We start from the raw sequence: 12,368 nt of genomic DNA on the forward strand, positions 1-12,368 counted from the left end.
CTATGCATGTGCGCAGGAACCTTGTCATTTGTGCACCCGGCCGAAAAGAGGTACGTCGACATGCTGCTTCTTCTCCCCATTGCTCCTTCAGTTCCACATTGGGTCCGTACAACAATGGATACTGGCCAGAAACGCGAGCAATCATACAAGTGGCGAATGTGTCAGTGAACGGAGGGTGTAGGGCAGCTGTCCGTAAGTACATGGGATCGCCTTCCGACAACGGCACGGGGAGGGAAAGATGCTCCACGAGGCTCCGTGGAGCACTGACGATGTCGAGGGCTCAGGGTGTTGGTATCGAGCAGAACGTCCAGACATACCCGGACGACGGTGCGCGTACGTTCTCCCATCCTCTACTAACGTAACACCCACTTCCGCCCACTTGTTTTGCGCGAAGCCGAGATGAGAACTTGACCGGGTTGTTCTGTCGCCGTCTCCACTCTTGGTGGAGTACACCGCGCGCAATTAATGCCGGGGGTCGACCCCATGGGTGCCTGCCTCGGGGTCGCCGTAGGATTGGAGACTGGGCCTCGCCTGTAGATGACCCGTTTTCTTACTTGATTCGCGCGCAGCATCTGCTTCTTCCCGTTCTCCACGTCCTCCGTCTCCACTAGCGACTCACTAATCCCGCGTTAGCAACCTAGAGGCAAGATCAAGTTCCTTACAGCGCACTTTATGAGGCTGACCATCGTCAACAGCACGTCGCCCGCACTCCGAGCGGCTGACAGCTCCGCACTCCTCCAGCAGGCCTCTACGACAGCCGTGCCTGTACTTAGTGCTTGAGATTTGGCTGCCGAGCGCACTTAAGCGAAGCGCGTCGATCGAGAAGACGCTCTTCGGCCGCAGTGGCGCCACTCGCCAGCCTCTCTGTCTCCTCCCGTACGGCGACGGCCCCGGGTCGCCAGCCTCGTTCTTGTTCCCGGACACACATCACCGACGCCCTGCACGATGGCCTCCGAGAAGAACGACATCGAGCTCGTCCCTGTCCTGCTTGCGGACGGCCCGTCCGGGAGCGAGAAGGCGTCCGCTGCTTACCCCGCGGACGCCGACCCGTCGCACGCGGAATCAGATGCAGAGGAGGCTTTGCTGGGTGCGCGTGTCACCGCTGGCGGCCGCGGGTTCCACGAGGTGCGGCAGCGACAGAGTACATTCGGCCTTACAAAGCAGATCGTCATCGAGGTCAGCATTCACATTGTTGCGGTTGCGTGACGTGGCGTGCTGACGTGGTTCACTTATCCAGACAGCGCCTACTCTCCTCCTCGCCACGCTTGGCTTTCTTCTCTCTGGGAAAATCCTAAGCTACTTCTCGGTAGGCATCGCTCAACGTCTGTCTTGATACATTCGCTCACGCGAGTCTGTTGTAGACATGGAAAGCGATGTCGGCCATCGACGAGCTTGTGATGATCGTCATGCCTTTGCTGAACCTGAAAGGAAATCTGGAGATGAACCTGTCCGCACGCCTCGGGACATCGGCGAACCTGGGCGACCTCGACGTTCCCACGAAGCGACGCTCCATCATCGTCGGCAACCTCGCCTTGTTGCAAGTACAAGCTACGATTGTTTCCTTTTGCGCCGCCATTGTCGCCTTCGCCTCGAGTCGTGCGTTACCCCGAATGTTCGGCGTGCATGACGACACATCGACAGAAGAACTCGCCATTCGGGCCGCCGTACTTGGGCACTCTTCAGGTGCTGCTGAGTAGGATCTCTATTCCATCCCACCAGAGGTTTGCAGCTCACTGATGCCTCATCTGCAGATTTCTCGTGGTGGCATCCTCAGCCATGTGCGCAGCTTGCCTGTCCAGCGCCCTTCTTGGTTCGTTCATGTGCGGTCTCGTCCTGCTCTGCCGAAAGTTCGGACTCGACCCAGGCGAGCAGTTCCTTCCTCTCTTCCATGTTCCATTCATGCTCAGCGGAGACCTATGCGTACAGACAACATCGCTCCAGCTGTAGCGGCATGCTTGGGCGACCTCGTCACGCTTGCACTGCTCGGGCTCATCTCAGAGGCTCATCTCGGCTTTCTGCGCCGTCCACTCGTCCCGCTCTTGATCATCATCGCCCTTGCCCTCGCCGCCGCATGCTGGACGGTGGTCGCCCTGCGCAACTCGCACGTCCGCCCGCTGCTCACCAAAGGCTGGATCCCGCTCTTCGTCGCAATGGCGATCAGCAGCGTCGCCGGCGTCGTGCTCGACGCCTCTGTCGAGCGCTACGTCGGCTTCGCGCTCCTCGCCGTCGTCTACGCCGGTGAGCTTTGACTCGCCCTCGCGTCCGGATCCAGCGCGCACTGCTGACCTTCACTCCATCCAGGCCTTCCAGGCGCGGCAGGCGCGATCTTCGTCTCGCGCCTCTCCACAGCGCTGCACGCGTCGTCCGGCCCAGACGCTTCCTCGCCTCCCGACGCGCGCGACGCGACGAAGGCGGAGGCGGAGGAGGAGTGGGATGCGCGGCCCGCGGCGGCGGCGGCACCCAGCGCGCGCCTCGTGCTGCTCACGCTCGCCGCGGTCTGCGCGTGCGTCGAGCTCCTGCTGCTCGTCGCGCTCCGGCTCGCGCGGTGGCTCCCGCTCCCGCCGCTCTTCGTCTCGCTCCAAGTGCCGTTCTTCCTCCTCGCGGTGCGTCGCCCGGTCCCCCTTTCTTCTCGTGTTTCTTTCGTCCGTCGAGCGAGTGAGTTGGTTGACATCTGACGCGCCCACCGCCACAGGTCGCGGTCCCGCTGGGGATCGCGGAGCCGATGACGACCTTCCTGTGGAGGCGGGGGCTCGACCCGGACGTGTGCGCGCTCCCGATCCAGTCGGCGTTCACGGACCTGACGGGGCAGCTGCTGCTCGTCGCGTGCTACGAGGTCGCGTCTTTGGCGAGGATGCAGGTCGCTGCGAGCTGACGATCCGGGTCTCCGTCTCGCGCTGACGCTGGATGTACTGCTTATAATGACTACGTTACGGTCGGTTTTGCAAGATAATGAATGGATTTGGTCTGGATATATTCTGCCAGTGTGCTTAAAGTAAGAAAGGTCCAGAGTATTACATATCCTGTTTCAGCGTACGGGTCCCAGGTTGCGGTGGCAAATATCTAGAGTGAGTATCGGTCCTGGGCATTGCGTGACTTTTCGCGATGTAACGATTTGTGACAATGCGCGTCGCAGTCGTGACCTCACGCGTCGAGTTATTCGCACGACCGGTTAGCCTCGTCATCACCTAGCCCACAAGTTTGACCAGGACCACGAAGAACGCGTATCCTCCACCATCTTGTGTACTCGGCTCGACCTTTGCATTTTCCGAGTACCCACGTGTGCGCTCTAACAGTGGAAATGGGTGCGTCGTGGCGTTATTTGCCTACTTTTCGCTTTTATAGTGCCAAAAGACTGAATCGGTCGACTCCTTATAGGTACGCCGATTATTCCTGCGTCGCCCCTGGCGGAGGCACTTCAACGTGTCTCTGAAGAGTACAGCAAGATTCGTGGCTCTCTCAGGTATAGCATATATCTCATCTCTGTTCAGTCGACAGTGACCTCACCTGCCACAGTGTAGAACAACTGGAGCAGACCGCCGAGATGGTTCAAACCTGGTCGAAAACACTCTGCAGCGAGATTTTCCGCGTGGTGAACTCGCGCTCTCCGACAGAACGGCTTCCGAACGAAGTCCTTGTCCACATCTTTCTCTTTGCCACCGAGGACACCAGGCAGGCGAGGTCGCTCGACTCCGACCCGGAGGATCGCGTGCCCGTCGACACCTTGATCTCGTTGACGCACGTCTGCCAGCGATGGCGGCAGGTCGCCATCGGCTTCCCGCTTCTGTGGACGCACACCGACCTCCACGACCGCGCGCAGTTTGCCACCTTCGAGCAGCGCTCTCGAGGACTCCCCCTTTCTCTGCGGATCAACCGCGACGACATCTTCAGAACCACCCGCGACGGCAGACTTGAGGACGACAAGTGGGCCATGGAGATCAACGGCGGAGAAATTTCAAGACCACCCGTGACGGTAGACGTGTGGACGACGGCTCCGCCATGGGAAAGCTCATCGCCTCCGTCGCGAACCGGCTTGGCACGCTAGACATCATACCCATGTTGGAGGACGGCCGGTCGCCAAGATGGCTCCGCGAAAAGATGTGTCTTCCTCGACTGGAGGCTCTGTTGCTTCACTTCATACAGGAGCCACGCCCACACTGGCCTTTTTTTGGCGAGGAAACATCGAACCTCAAGGCGCTTGCCATGAACGGGTCTGGAGATTGGGTTCCCAACAACCAATTCGTTCATCTCACCCATCTGTCAATCTCTTGGGACTACGAAGATGACGACACGACCTTGTACCAGCTGCTCTCGCGCACTCCCAATCTCGAGTTCCTGGAGTTGGACAACATCGGCACATGCGGAGGGACGCCGGAACGCCCGGCTTCTCTGCAAAAGCTGCGGTCCGTCACGTTTTTGGCGTCGAACGGTCACGCTGTGGACCTGTTCAAGTTCTGCAGCACCACCAATCCGTTTCCCTTACGTATGACGACCACCCACATCCTCGTCTCGGACGCCCTCGACACGCTCAACTGCCTCCCTTCGGTCCACCAAGCGACAGATCTCGACATCCGAATCGGCGCCGAGCTGCAGAAGGTCCACTTCGTCCTTCAGAGCGCCGTCGCGGGCTTCTGGCTCCAGGGGCGCACGGTCGAGCCAGGTGCTGCCCACGACTGGTTCCTCCTCCACGTCCTCCACCTCCACACACACGCACCCCTCTCCGACGTCACCTCCGTCACGCTCGATGTACCCTTCGTCGAAGCCAGCAGCCTCGTCGACGTCCTCCGCCACGCCCCCCGGCTCGAAACGCTCAAGCTCCGCCTCTCCACCCCCGCGCGTGGCCGCGTGGTCCGCAACGACGTCCAGCGCGACCTGCGCGCGGCGGGCGGGCCGGCGACCCAGGTCGCTCACCTCTGCGCCGCCCTGTGCGAGCGCGCCGCAGAGTCCTCGCCCGACCCGACGCCGGCGCTGTGGCCGGAGCTGCGCGCGCTCGCGCTGTGCTCGAACATGTGCCACAAGACCGCGGAGTTCCCGGCGGACGTCGATCGGTACGCGGGCGCGCTCGAGGACGCGGCGGGCGCGCGGCGGGCGATGGGGCGCCCGCTGCGCGATCTCGTCGTGCAGCCGATGGGCGCTTCGGTCGGGCCCGACGTGGTCTCGCGGTGTTTCGACCCGCAGGCGGTGGGGCGGCGGTTCGAAGAGCGGCTGCCGGAGCTCGTTGAGCGGTTCGAGTGGCTGGGTCTAGAAGACGACATCTTCGGAGAGTTTGAAGAGCGAAAGTTTTGGACTGTGGACGGGGAGGATAGGTATTGGACGAGGGATGATGACTGGTGACGCCTCGTTTCGACTCAGCCCGAGTAGTAATACGAGCTTACTGTGGTAGTTGTTCCGTACTTGGGAGTTGGTCGGTGTTTCCGTACACGGTTTGCCAATGTTTGGCCCTTTGCCAGTGCCGTCTTCCGGATCCCGACCACTGATCGCCCTCAACGCGCTCGTCTGGTTCCTTCGCTACATATCGCTTCTCGCAGCGCCGTCTCTCTTTTTCCATACCTCACCGGTGGCAGAGTCTTACAGTTCACACGGCGACGAAGGCGACGGGGTCGAAGACCACGAAGACGACGGGCACCTTAGTTCAGGTGGTTCAAGAGACCCTAAATAGTACACGCTCACTATACCAAAAGAAGTCAAGCAACGTCTAGCAGAGACGTCGTGACGCTCTTCCCCGCCGAGCCTCCCGACGGCAGCGCGACGCTCACTACCACCCTCGAACCCAGCCGGCTTCTCGCCCCGCCCGACCACCTCGAGCGTCACCTCCACGCTCGACAGCGTCTGCGTGGGGGCCGCGATCGTAACCGCGCCCTCGTCAAGCCTGTACACCACGATAGCGCTCCCCTGCGCCAACACCGCGACCGGCGCCCGCCCGAGCCCGGGCGCGGTAAACATCACGCTCCCGCCGCGGCGTCCCAGAACACCGCCGCGGCGACATGGTGCGCGCCGTCGTACACCGCGCTCACCTGCGCGCCGTCGTACACCGCGTTCACCTGCGCGTCGTTGCGCACTGTCGCGAGCGTCCACGCGGCCTTCGCGAGGAACGCGTCCGCGCTCGTCGCGGTACTTACTCGGTGTCCTACCAAGACAGAGGGGCCCGCTTCTGGCGACACCTCGCATACCACCAACCGCAGCATGGTGATGGTGCAGTACTTGTAGAACTGTTTTAGGACGTTCCCATAGATATTAGATGCACTGGAAATTACTTTTTTCGGCTGAAGCGCCGTGCCACCCAGACAAGCCACTGTACTGAGAACACGCAGCCCAAGCCCTTACATACACTCGCACACATCGAATCCAGCCGGACACTCCCAGTACTTCCCCTCCTCTTCCACGTGCCAGAACCTCCTCACCTCAAACACGCCGAACATGTCCTCCGTGCACGGCATCCACTCGTACTGCGACACCAGCGGGCGCAACAGATATTCCAACAGCGCCCGCTCCTTCGGCACCTCCGTCTCCCATTCTGGTGGGACTGGCCTTTCTGGGTAGCGCTTCAAGCACCGCGGCTGGACGACGAGCCGTTCGAGCGGCACACCCATCCCCCTGCGCGCGATGAGCAGCTTCGCGAGCGCGACGCCAAGCTCGGTGACCGCGAGCTCAATGGAGGCGGTCTCCCCCTCCGCCGCGTCGCTATCATCGTTTCCATCGCTGTCGCTGTCGTCGCTGTTGCTGTCATCGCTGTCGTCGCTGTCGTCGCTGTTGTCGTCGCTGCTGTTGTCGTCGTCGTCGTCGTCGTCGTCGTCGCCGCCGCCGCCGCCGCCGCCATTACCGTCGCCGTTATTGCCGTCGCCGTACACACGGGGGCCGTTGCCGCCAATATTCGTGCTCACCGCGAGAGTGCGCAGCGCGGGGCACACTGGGCGGCCGGGGCGTCGCAGCGCGGAACTGAGGATCCGGACTAGCGCGTGCGGCGGGCCCGCAGACCGTACGTGGCTGTACCCCGGCGGGGGCCCCCGGGCAGCCGTGGGCCCGATCGCCGAGAGGCGCAGCTTGAGGGTGGCTAGTCGAGGAAGATGGCTCAGGACCGGCACGAACATCTTCGGGTCGAGGTAGGGCACGTCGAGAGTGAACGTGGTGACGTCCGCGAGGGGCATTTGGATGTGGAGCTGAGAGAACAGGGAGTGGATCCACGGGTGGACGTCGAGGTCGCTTCCGAAGGTGTGCATCCCTTCCACCCAGAATCCGCTGCGGTCTGTCTGGAGTGCGAGGTGGATCCAATCTAGGGGTGGAGCCACGCGGATGTCGAGATCGGTTGCGCCGCGGACGGCGGAGAGGCCGTTGAGTTGAAACACGTGGGAATGCCAGAGTTTGCTCCTGGGCATGCGAAGACAAGTGTGCTCGGGGAGTCGGAAGGAATGGATGACTTCTGCGGTGTTGAGATATGACTCGCTGATGACGAACGACTTCAGGCTCTCCAGAGGAAGAGGCTCATCAACTGTTTCTCGCCCATAGTATTGGAGGTTGTTCAGGTGGAGATGCTGAAGGCGAGGGGTATTCTGAAGTAGAGAGATGAGGACGGAAGGCGTCACGGGGTCGATGTAGGGGAGGGCCAGAAAGAGATGAGTCAGGTTGGGGAAGTTGTTGGCAGGAAGCCATCCGCGCATATTGATGAGTGCGAGTCCTTCGAGAGGAGAAACTTGGTCCGCGAAAAGCACCTTGCGCTCAACGTGGGGGCCCATAAAGCTGTCGTCCTCCCGTTCGTCGTACAGAATAGTGAGAGATTTTAGGCAGGGAACCCTGATATCAAGCAGCCACGACGGGACTGCATGCCCCATTGATGGTAAATCAATATCAAGGCGACGAAGGCGAGAGCTGACAGCTGCGATGGCGCGGTAAGTGCTGGAATTGTTCTTCGCACGATCAGAGTCGGAGACGTAACCAGTCCAGGGGAACTGGACTACTAGAGAGAGTGGCTTGTCCTGTGAAAGCTCCTGGAAATGTAGATATCGCCCGTGCTGTGCTGGGAGGCTGGCATGTGTCCAGAGCTCGGAGAATTGAAGAGCGACTTGACGCCATCCTCGACAGACGTGTGTCAGCGTGACGAGGAATTCGAACGCTTCCCACCTCTCTTCGGTATCGTCGTGTATATCCAGTATCGTGAGCTTTCTTCTGTCTTCCGTAGCGATACGAAATATCTCTGTGAGAATCTCGTTCGGAAGGTGGAATATGGGCGCAGAGTATGGACCCGTTGTGCGAAGATTCTTGAAGTCTTCACATTTTGATGTCGCAGTAGCCTCCTGAAGCACGGACTTGAGCCTTTGGTCACTAAAACCACCGTTCACAATAAGCAGGTGATTCTTCCTGATGCCATACGGTTGCGCTCTACCTGAGTGCCTGGTGGCATTGAGAGATACCTTTTCATGATGTTGCGATATGGTCTTCGGTAGGGACGCCGGGTCGTTTGGGGGGGAGTCGGCTCCAGACGGCGGGATGTCGATTTTCATGACCGAAGATATGATTATGCAAATGAGTCTGAGTGGACTGAGTGATGTTCAAGTTCCTAGACAGTGTGGAACTCGAAGTGGCCTGCCACGCGACTCGTCGAGGATGCTGACAAAGCCAGTGATGCCATAGCGACTAGAGATCTGCTTATCTTATCATGTTCAAGCGCTCAAGTGCGATGTGCAGTAGTATGAAAATCGCTCAGCCAGTGCACTCATCACCGCGCGATTTGAAACAAGGTAATGTTGCGTACACCTGCCAGCACGCGATGCAGAACGCGTACTTGCACCGGATCGCGAACGCCGCCCGCGCGTCGTTGCAGCACACCGGGCACATGAACTCGGACGGTGGGGCGCACATCTCGGGGGGCTGCATGCGCTTCGCGGCGCCGCTGTCCGGACTGCTGTGGGTCTGTGGGCTCGCCGGCGTCGGCGACTCGGACGCGGTCGGCGGATTCGAGGAACCTCTCGATCAGCCTGTCGGTGTTCCAGTTGAAACCCTGGCGAAGAAGGATTGACACTTAGGCGACAAAACTTCAACACGCGTTCACATATACTATGTCGCGCGGTGGTTTGGATCGTGGGGAGGCGTGAGTGGATGTACAGGAAGGAGCACCGCACCTCAAGCCCCACTATGCTTGCGACGTGACCGATGTCGCTATCCACCAGGTCTCGTAGCAGCCGCACGGACGGACTCTTATGCTCGGCATCGCGGCTCTTCTCCTGAGCCTTGGTCGGCCGCCCTCAGAGGGTCACCTCAAATTTTTGTCACATCGCATGAATAGGAGTGTACGACCACGCGCTTGCGTACGCCAGAAGCCACCGTAGCCTCTCTTTTCCCTCTCGTTCCCACCGTCGTGCGAGCTCGGTCTGTGAAACCCGTGCGGCGCACCTGACACCCCTACACCACCTCATCTCGCCCTGCTCTACCAACGCACACACCATGTCGTTCATATATTGACTTTCCCGGCCCGCCCGGCTCTCTTCGGAGAGCGAACTTGTCTCCCAGGCTCCCCGTATGCGCCAGACCTCGTACGGACTGTAGAATCACCCGTATGTATATCCTAGGGCCGTTGAGCTCGGCCTCTAGGGCGTAAAACGGGAATCAAAAAATAAACTAAAGTCCCCAAAACACACGCTCACTAGACCAAAAGAAGTCAAGCAACGTCTAGCAGAGACGTCGTGACGCTCTTCCCCGCCGAGCCTCCCGACGGCAGCGCGACGCTCACTACTACTCTCGTTTTGCTACCGAACCCAGCCGGCTTCTCGCCCTGCCCGACCACCTCGAGCGTCACCTCCACGCTCGACAGCGTCTGCGTGGGGTCCGCGACCGTGATCTTGCCCTCGTCCAGCCGGTACACCACGATCGCGCCCTCCTGCACCGACACCGCGACCGGCGCACGCGCGGGCTCGCGCGCGGCGAACGTCACGTTTCCGCCCGCGGCGTCCCAGAAGACCGCCGCTGCGACGTGGTGCGCCCCGTCGTACACCGCGCTGACCTGTGCGTCGTTGCGCACCGTCGCGAGCGTCACCGCGGTCTTCGCGGCCTTCGCGCGGAACGCGTCCGCGCTCGTCGCGGGGAAGATGGAATACTCCGTGTCCGCGGGCGCGGCGGACGCGACCCACGCCGAGAATAGGTCCGCGGACTGCACCCCGGCGGCCGAGATCCCGACCGCGCCCCAGTTGCCCGTGCGCGTGCCCCAGTCGACTGAGACCGGCGCACCGGTGGGGGCGAAGGCGTATCCGACGCCGTCGTGCCAGAGCGTGCGCGCGTGCGTGAAGTTGCCGCCGTGGGCGAGCGGGGTGCCGTCGAGGAGGACGGGGCCGGAGTGGCGCTTTTGGTCGAGGACGGAGAAGACGGGCGCGGAGGACGCGGAGGAGAGGCTCGAGAGCATCACGTGCTGCACGTCGTCGTCGAGGAAGAACCACGCCTTCTGGAACGACAGCGCGCCCGTGAGCGGATTCGTGTACCGCATCGCGGCCGCCCCGATTGTGCCGTCCGAGGCACCTCCGACGAACGCCTCTTTGCCGATCGCCTCGGTGTGGTTGCAGTCGAGGGGAGTGTTGCCGTAGTCGGTCGTGGTGCCAGGAATCACTGCGTACAAATGGTTAGAGAGTGAAGGTCGTGGATGTCACCGACTCACAGTTCCAATCCCACATCCCAGCAATATCCTCATACTCGTCTCCCTCCAGGTACGTATACACGGTACCGTCCGCCAGATGAAAACCGACCGTCTGCGCGTGCATGAGCCCACTGCATAAACAAGCATGAAGTAGGACCATACGCACGTTTTGGTTGTTGACGCACTCCGTGTTGGCCGTGCGAGAGGAATACATCCGCAGCGTGGTGACGTACCCGTCGCCCCGATGTACCATGTAGTCATTGTCGTAGAACATCCGGTTTCCCTTCACCGATCCGACGTTCGCGTTGTCGGTATCTGAAGTGAGCTGGGAGGCAGCAGAGCTGATGGTGTCCGAGCCCCAGAGCTGACCGAGCTCTGCGAGAAGGGTGGTGTTGATCAGGATGCTCGACGTTGCCCTATGTTCCGTCAGTCGTTGTCCAGCATTTCGTGCAGTAGTCCACTCACTGCTCGTCAGAGACGGCGAAGGTGATCATGCGGCCAGTCACGCTCTACAGCCATATATCATCCGATGCGTGAGATAAAGAAACGAACAGGACACGCACAAAGTCCCAATGGAGAATGCCAGTCTTGATGTTCTTGTAGATCATCCACAGGTTTCCATCCATAAGCGTCTCGAACGCGCTCTTGCTGTCGTCGCCGGCCGCGAACTCGGTGCCCCCGGCGGTAATCTCGAGCGCGATGACGTCGTTCGAGTAGTCCTTGCCGTAGTTGCCGTTGTAGATGATGCCGGTGTGCTGCCCGAAGCTGCCGTCGGGACGGATCCCATCCGCAAATGTCGCGTCTTGGACGACGACCTCGCTGTGGACGTGTCCATATGCGTCCGCGAGTCCGGTCGTGTTCTCCGCGAGCAGCGCCGCGGTGATCCCGCACTTGGCCATATCGAGGATGTTGGCGCCCGTGATGAACCACTCGTCGGAGGCAAACGTGCCGAAGGTGCGCTCGAGGATGTTCGTGCAGTTCCCGAATTGTGTGTCTGATAGCGTGTTGTTGCCTAATATGAGGCACGTGTCTCCGACGAGCACAGGCACCCCGATCAACTGCGGACGGCGAGATCAGTCTCTGTCCGCAATGGTGGAGATAGCGCTAGCAAAGGCGACGTACGTTTGGAAACCAGTTGGTGTTCCAGAAGCCGGGGGTCCCGCATGGGCAATTGCCGGTGCCGCCGTTGTAGAGGCAGTCCAGGTTGGGCATGTCGTTCGCGAACCAGAAGTCCATGGCGCGCGACGCGGTGGAGAGCACCGCACTGCTGTTCACATATGCATCCGCACCAGGCAAGCCACCGCGCCATGCGGCCGCGAGTGTTTCTGACGCACGAAGCGCGGAAGCTTCATACGAGGATGAACGGAGGAGAGGACAGATGAAAGACGCACCGATGCGAACCCAATGCTCCTCCGCCGGCCAGTTCGCGCGACGTCCGTCGCAGCCGGTAGCGTAGTTAACCTCGGAGTCTGGCCACTTGCCTTCGGCGTTGAGCGTGTCGAGCCTGGACGAAGGTCAGTGGGCATCCCTTATATAATAGGGGTAGAAGGACGGACCAAGAACCGATCTCTGGGACCAGTGTGGTGTTGACCCCACCGATGGCGAGCGCGGCACGACGAGAGCGCATAGTGGTGAAGTCTACATCTCTCGGGGTAAGGCCTTGCAAATTCTTGACAGATGCGGAGGGGTGTGAGCGCGCTGCGGGTGGCAGGAACGATAGGGCAACCAGGAGCGACGCAAAGACAGCGAGGAGCAT

The 12,368-nt window shown here is 60.7% G+C and overlaps 4 protein-coding genes across 4 annotated transcripts; 2 read left to right on the forward strand and 2 right to left on the reverse strand.

Moving 5' to 3' along the window:
* Window positions 1–1,228: 1,228 nt before the first annotated feature.
* Window positions 1,229–2,872, forward strand: BXZ73DRAFT_52944 (uncharacterized protein; the record flags this gene model as incomplete). Its single annotated transcript, XM_048020903.1, has 6 exons — window positions 1,229–1,306; window positions 1,362–1,693; window positions 1,752–1,871; window positions 1,913–2,238; window positions 2,302–2,603; window positions 2,693–2,872. Coding segments are annotated over 6 exons (1,338 nt in total), but the record flags the coding sequence as incomplete, so codon positions are not given.
* Window positions 2,873–3,541: 669 nt separating this feature from the next.
* On the forward strand, window positions 3,542–5,331 carry BXZ73DRAFT_105233 (uncharacterized protein; the record flags this gene model as incomplete). Its single annotated transcript, XM_048016189.1, has 2 exons — window positions 3,542–3,921; window positions 3,975–5,331. 2 exons carry the CDS (start codon window positions 3,542–3,544, stop codon window positions 5,329–5,331), a joined length of 1,737 nt encoding a protein of 578 aa, XP_047873869.1.
* A 1,691-nt stretch (window positions 5,332–7,022) lies between these two features.
* Window positions 7,023–8,492, reverse strand: BXZ73DRAFT_52950 (uncharacterized protein; the record flags this gene model as incomplete). Its single annotated transcript, XM_048020905.1, has 1 exon — window positions 7,023–8,492. A coding segment is annotated over one exon (1,470 nt), but the record flags the coding sequence as incomplete, so codon positions are not given.
* Window positions 8,493–9,646: 1,154 nt separating this feature from the next.
* On the reverse strand, window positions 9,647–12,368 carry BXZ73DRAFT_105236 (polysaccharide lyase family 8 protein; the record flags this gene model as incomplete). The annotated part of the gene is made up of 8 exons (XM_048016190.1): window positions 9,647–10,584; window positions 10,634–10,724; window positions 10,779–11,028; window positions 11,078–11,121; window positions 11,176–11,670; window positions 11,735–11,937; window positions 12,004–12,116; window positions 12,169–12,368. 8 exons carry the CDS (start codon window positions 12,366–12,368, stop codon window positions 9,647–9,649), a joined length of 2,334 nt encoding a protein of 777 aa, XP_047873871.1.

This window comes from Epithele typhae (genome assembly GCF_022376455.1).
Source record: "Epithele typhae strain CBS 203.58 chromosome Unknown BXZ73scaffold_63, whole genome shotgun sequence".
In the NCBI taxonomy this organism is placed as follows: Eukaryota; Fungi; Basidiomycota; class Agaricomycetes; order Polyporales; family Epitheliaceae; genus Epithele; species Epithele typhae.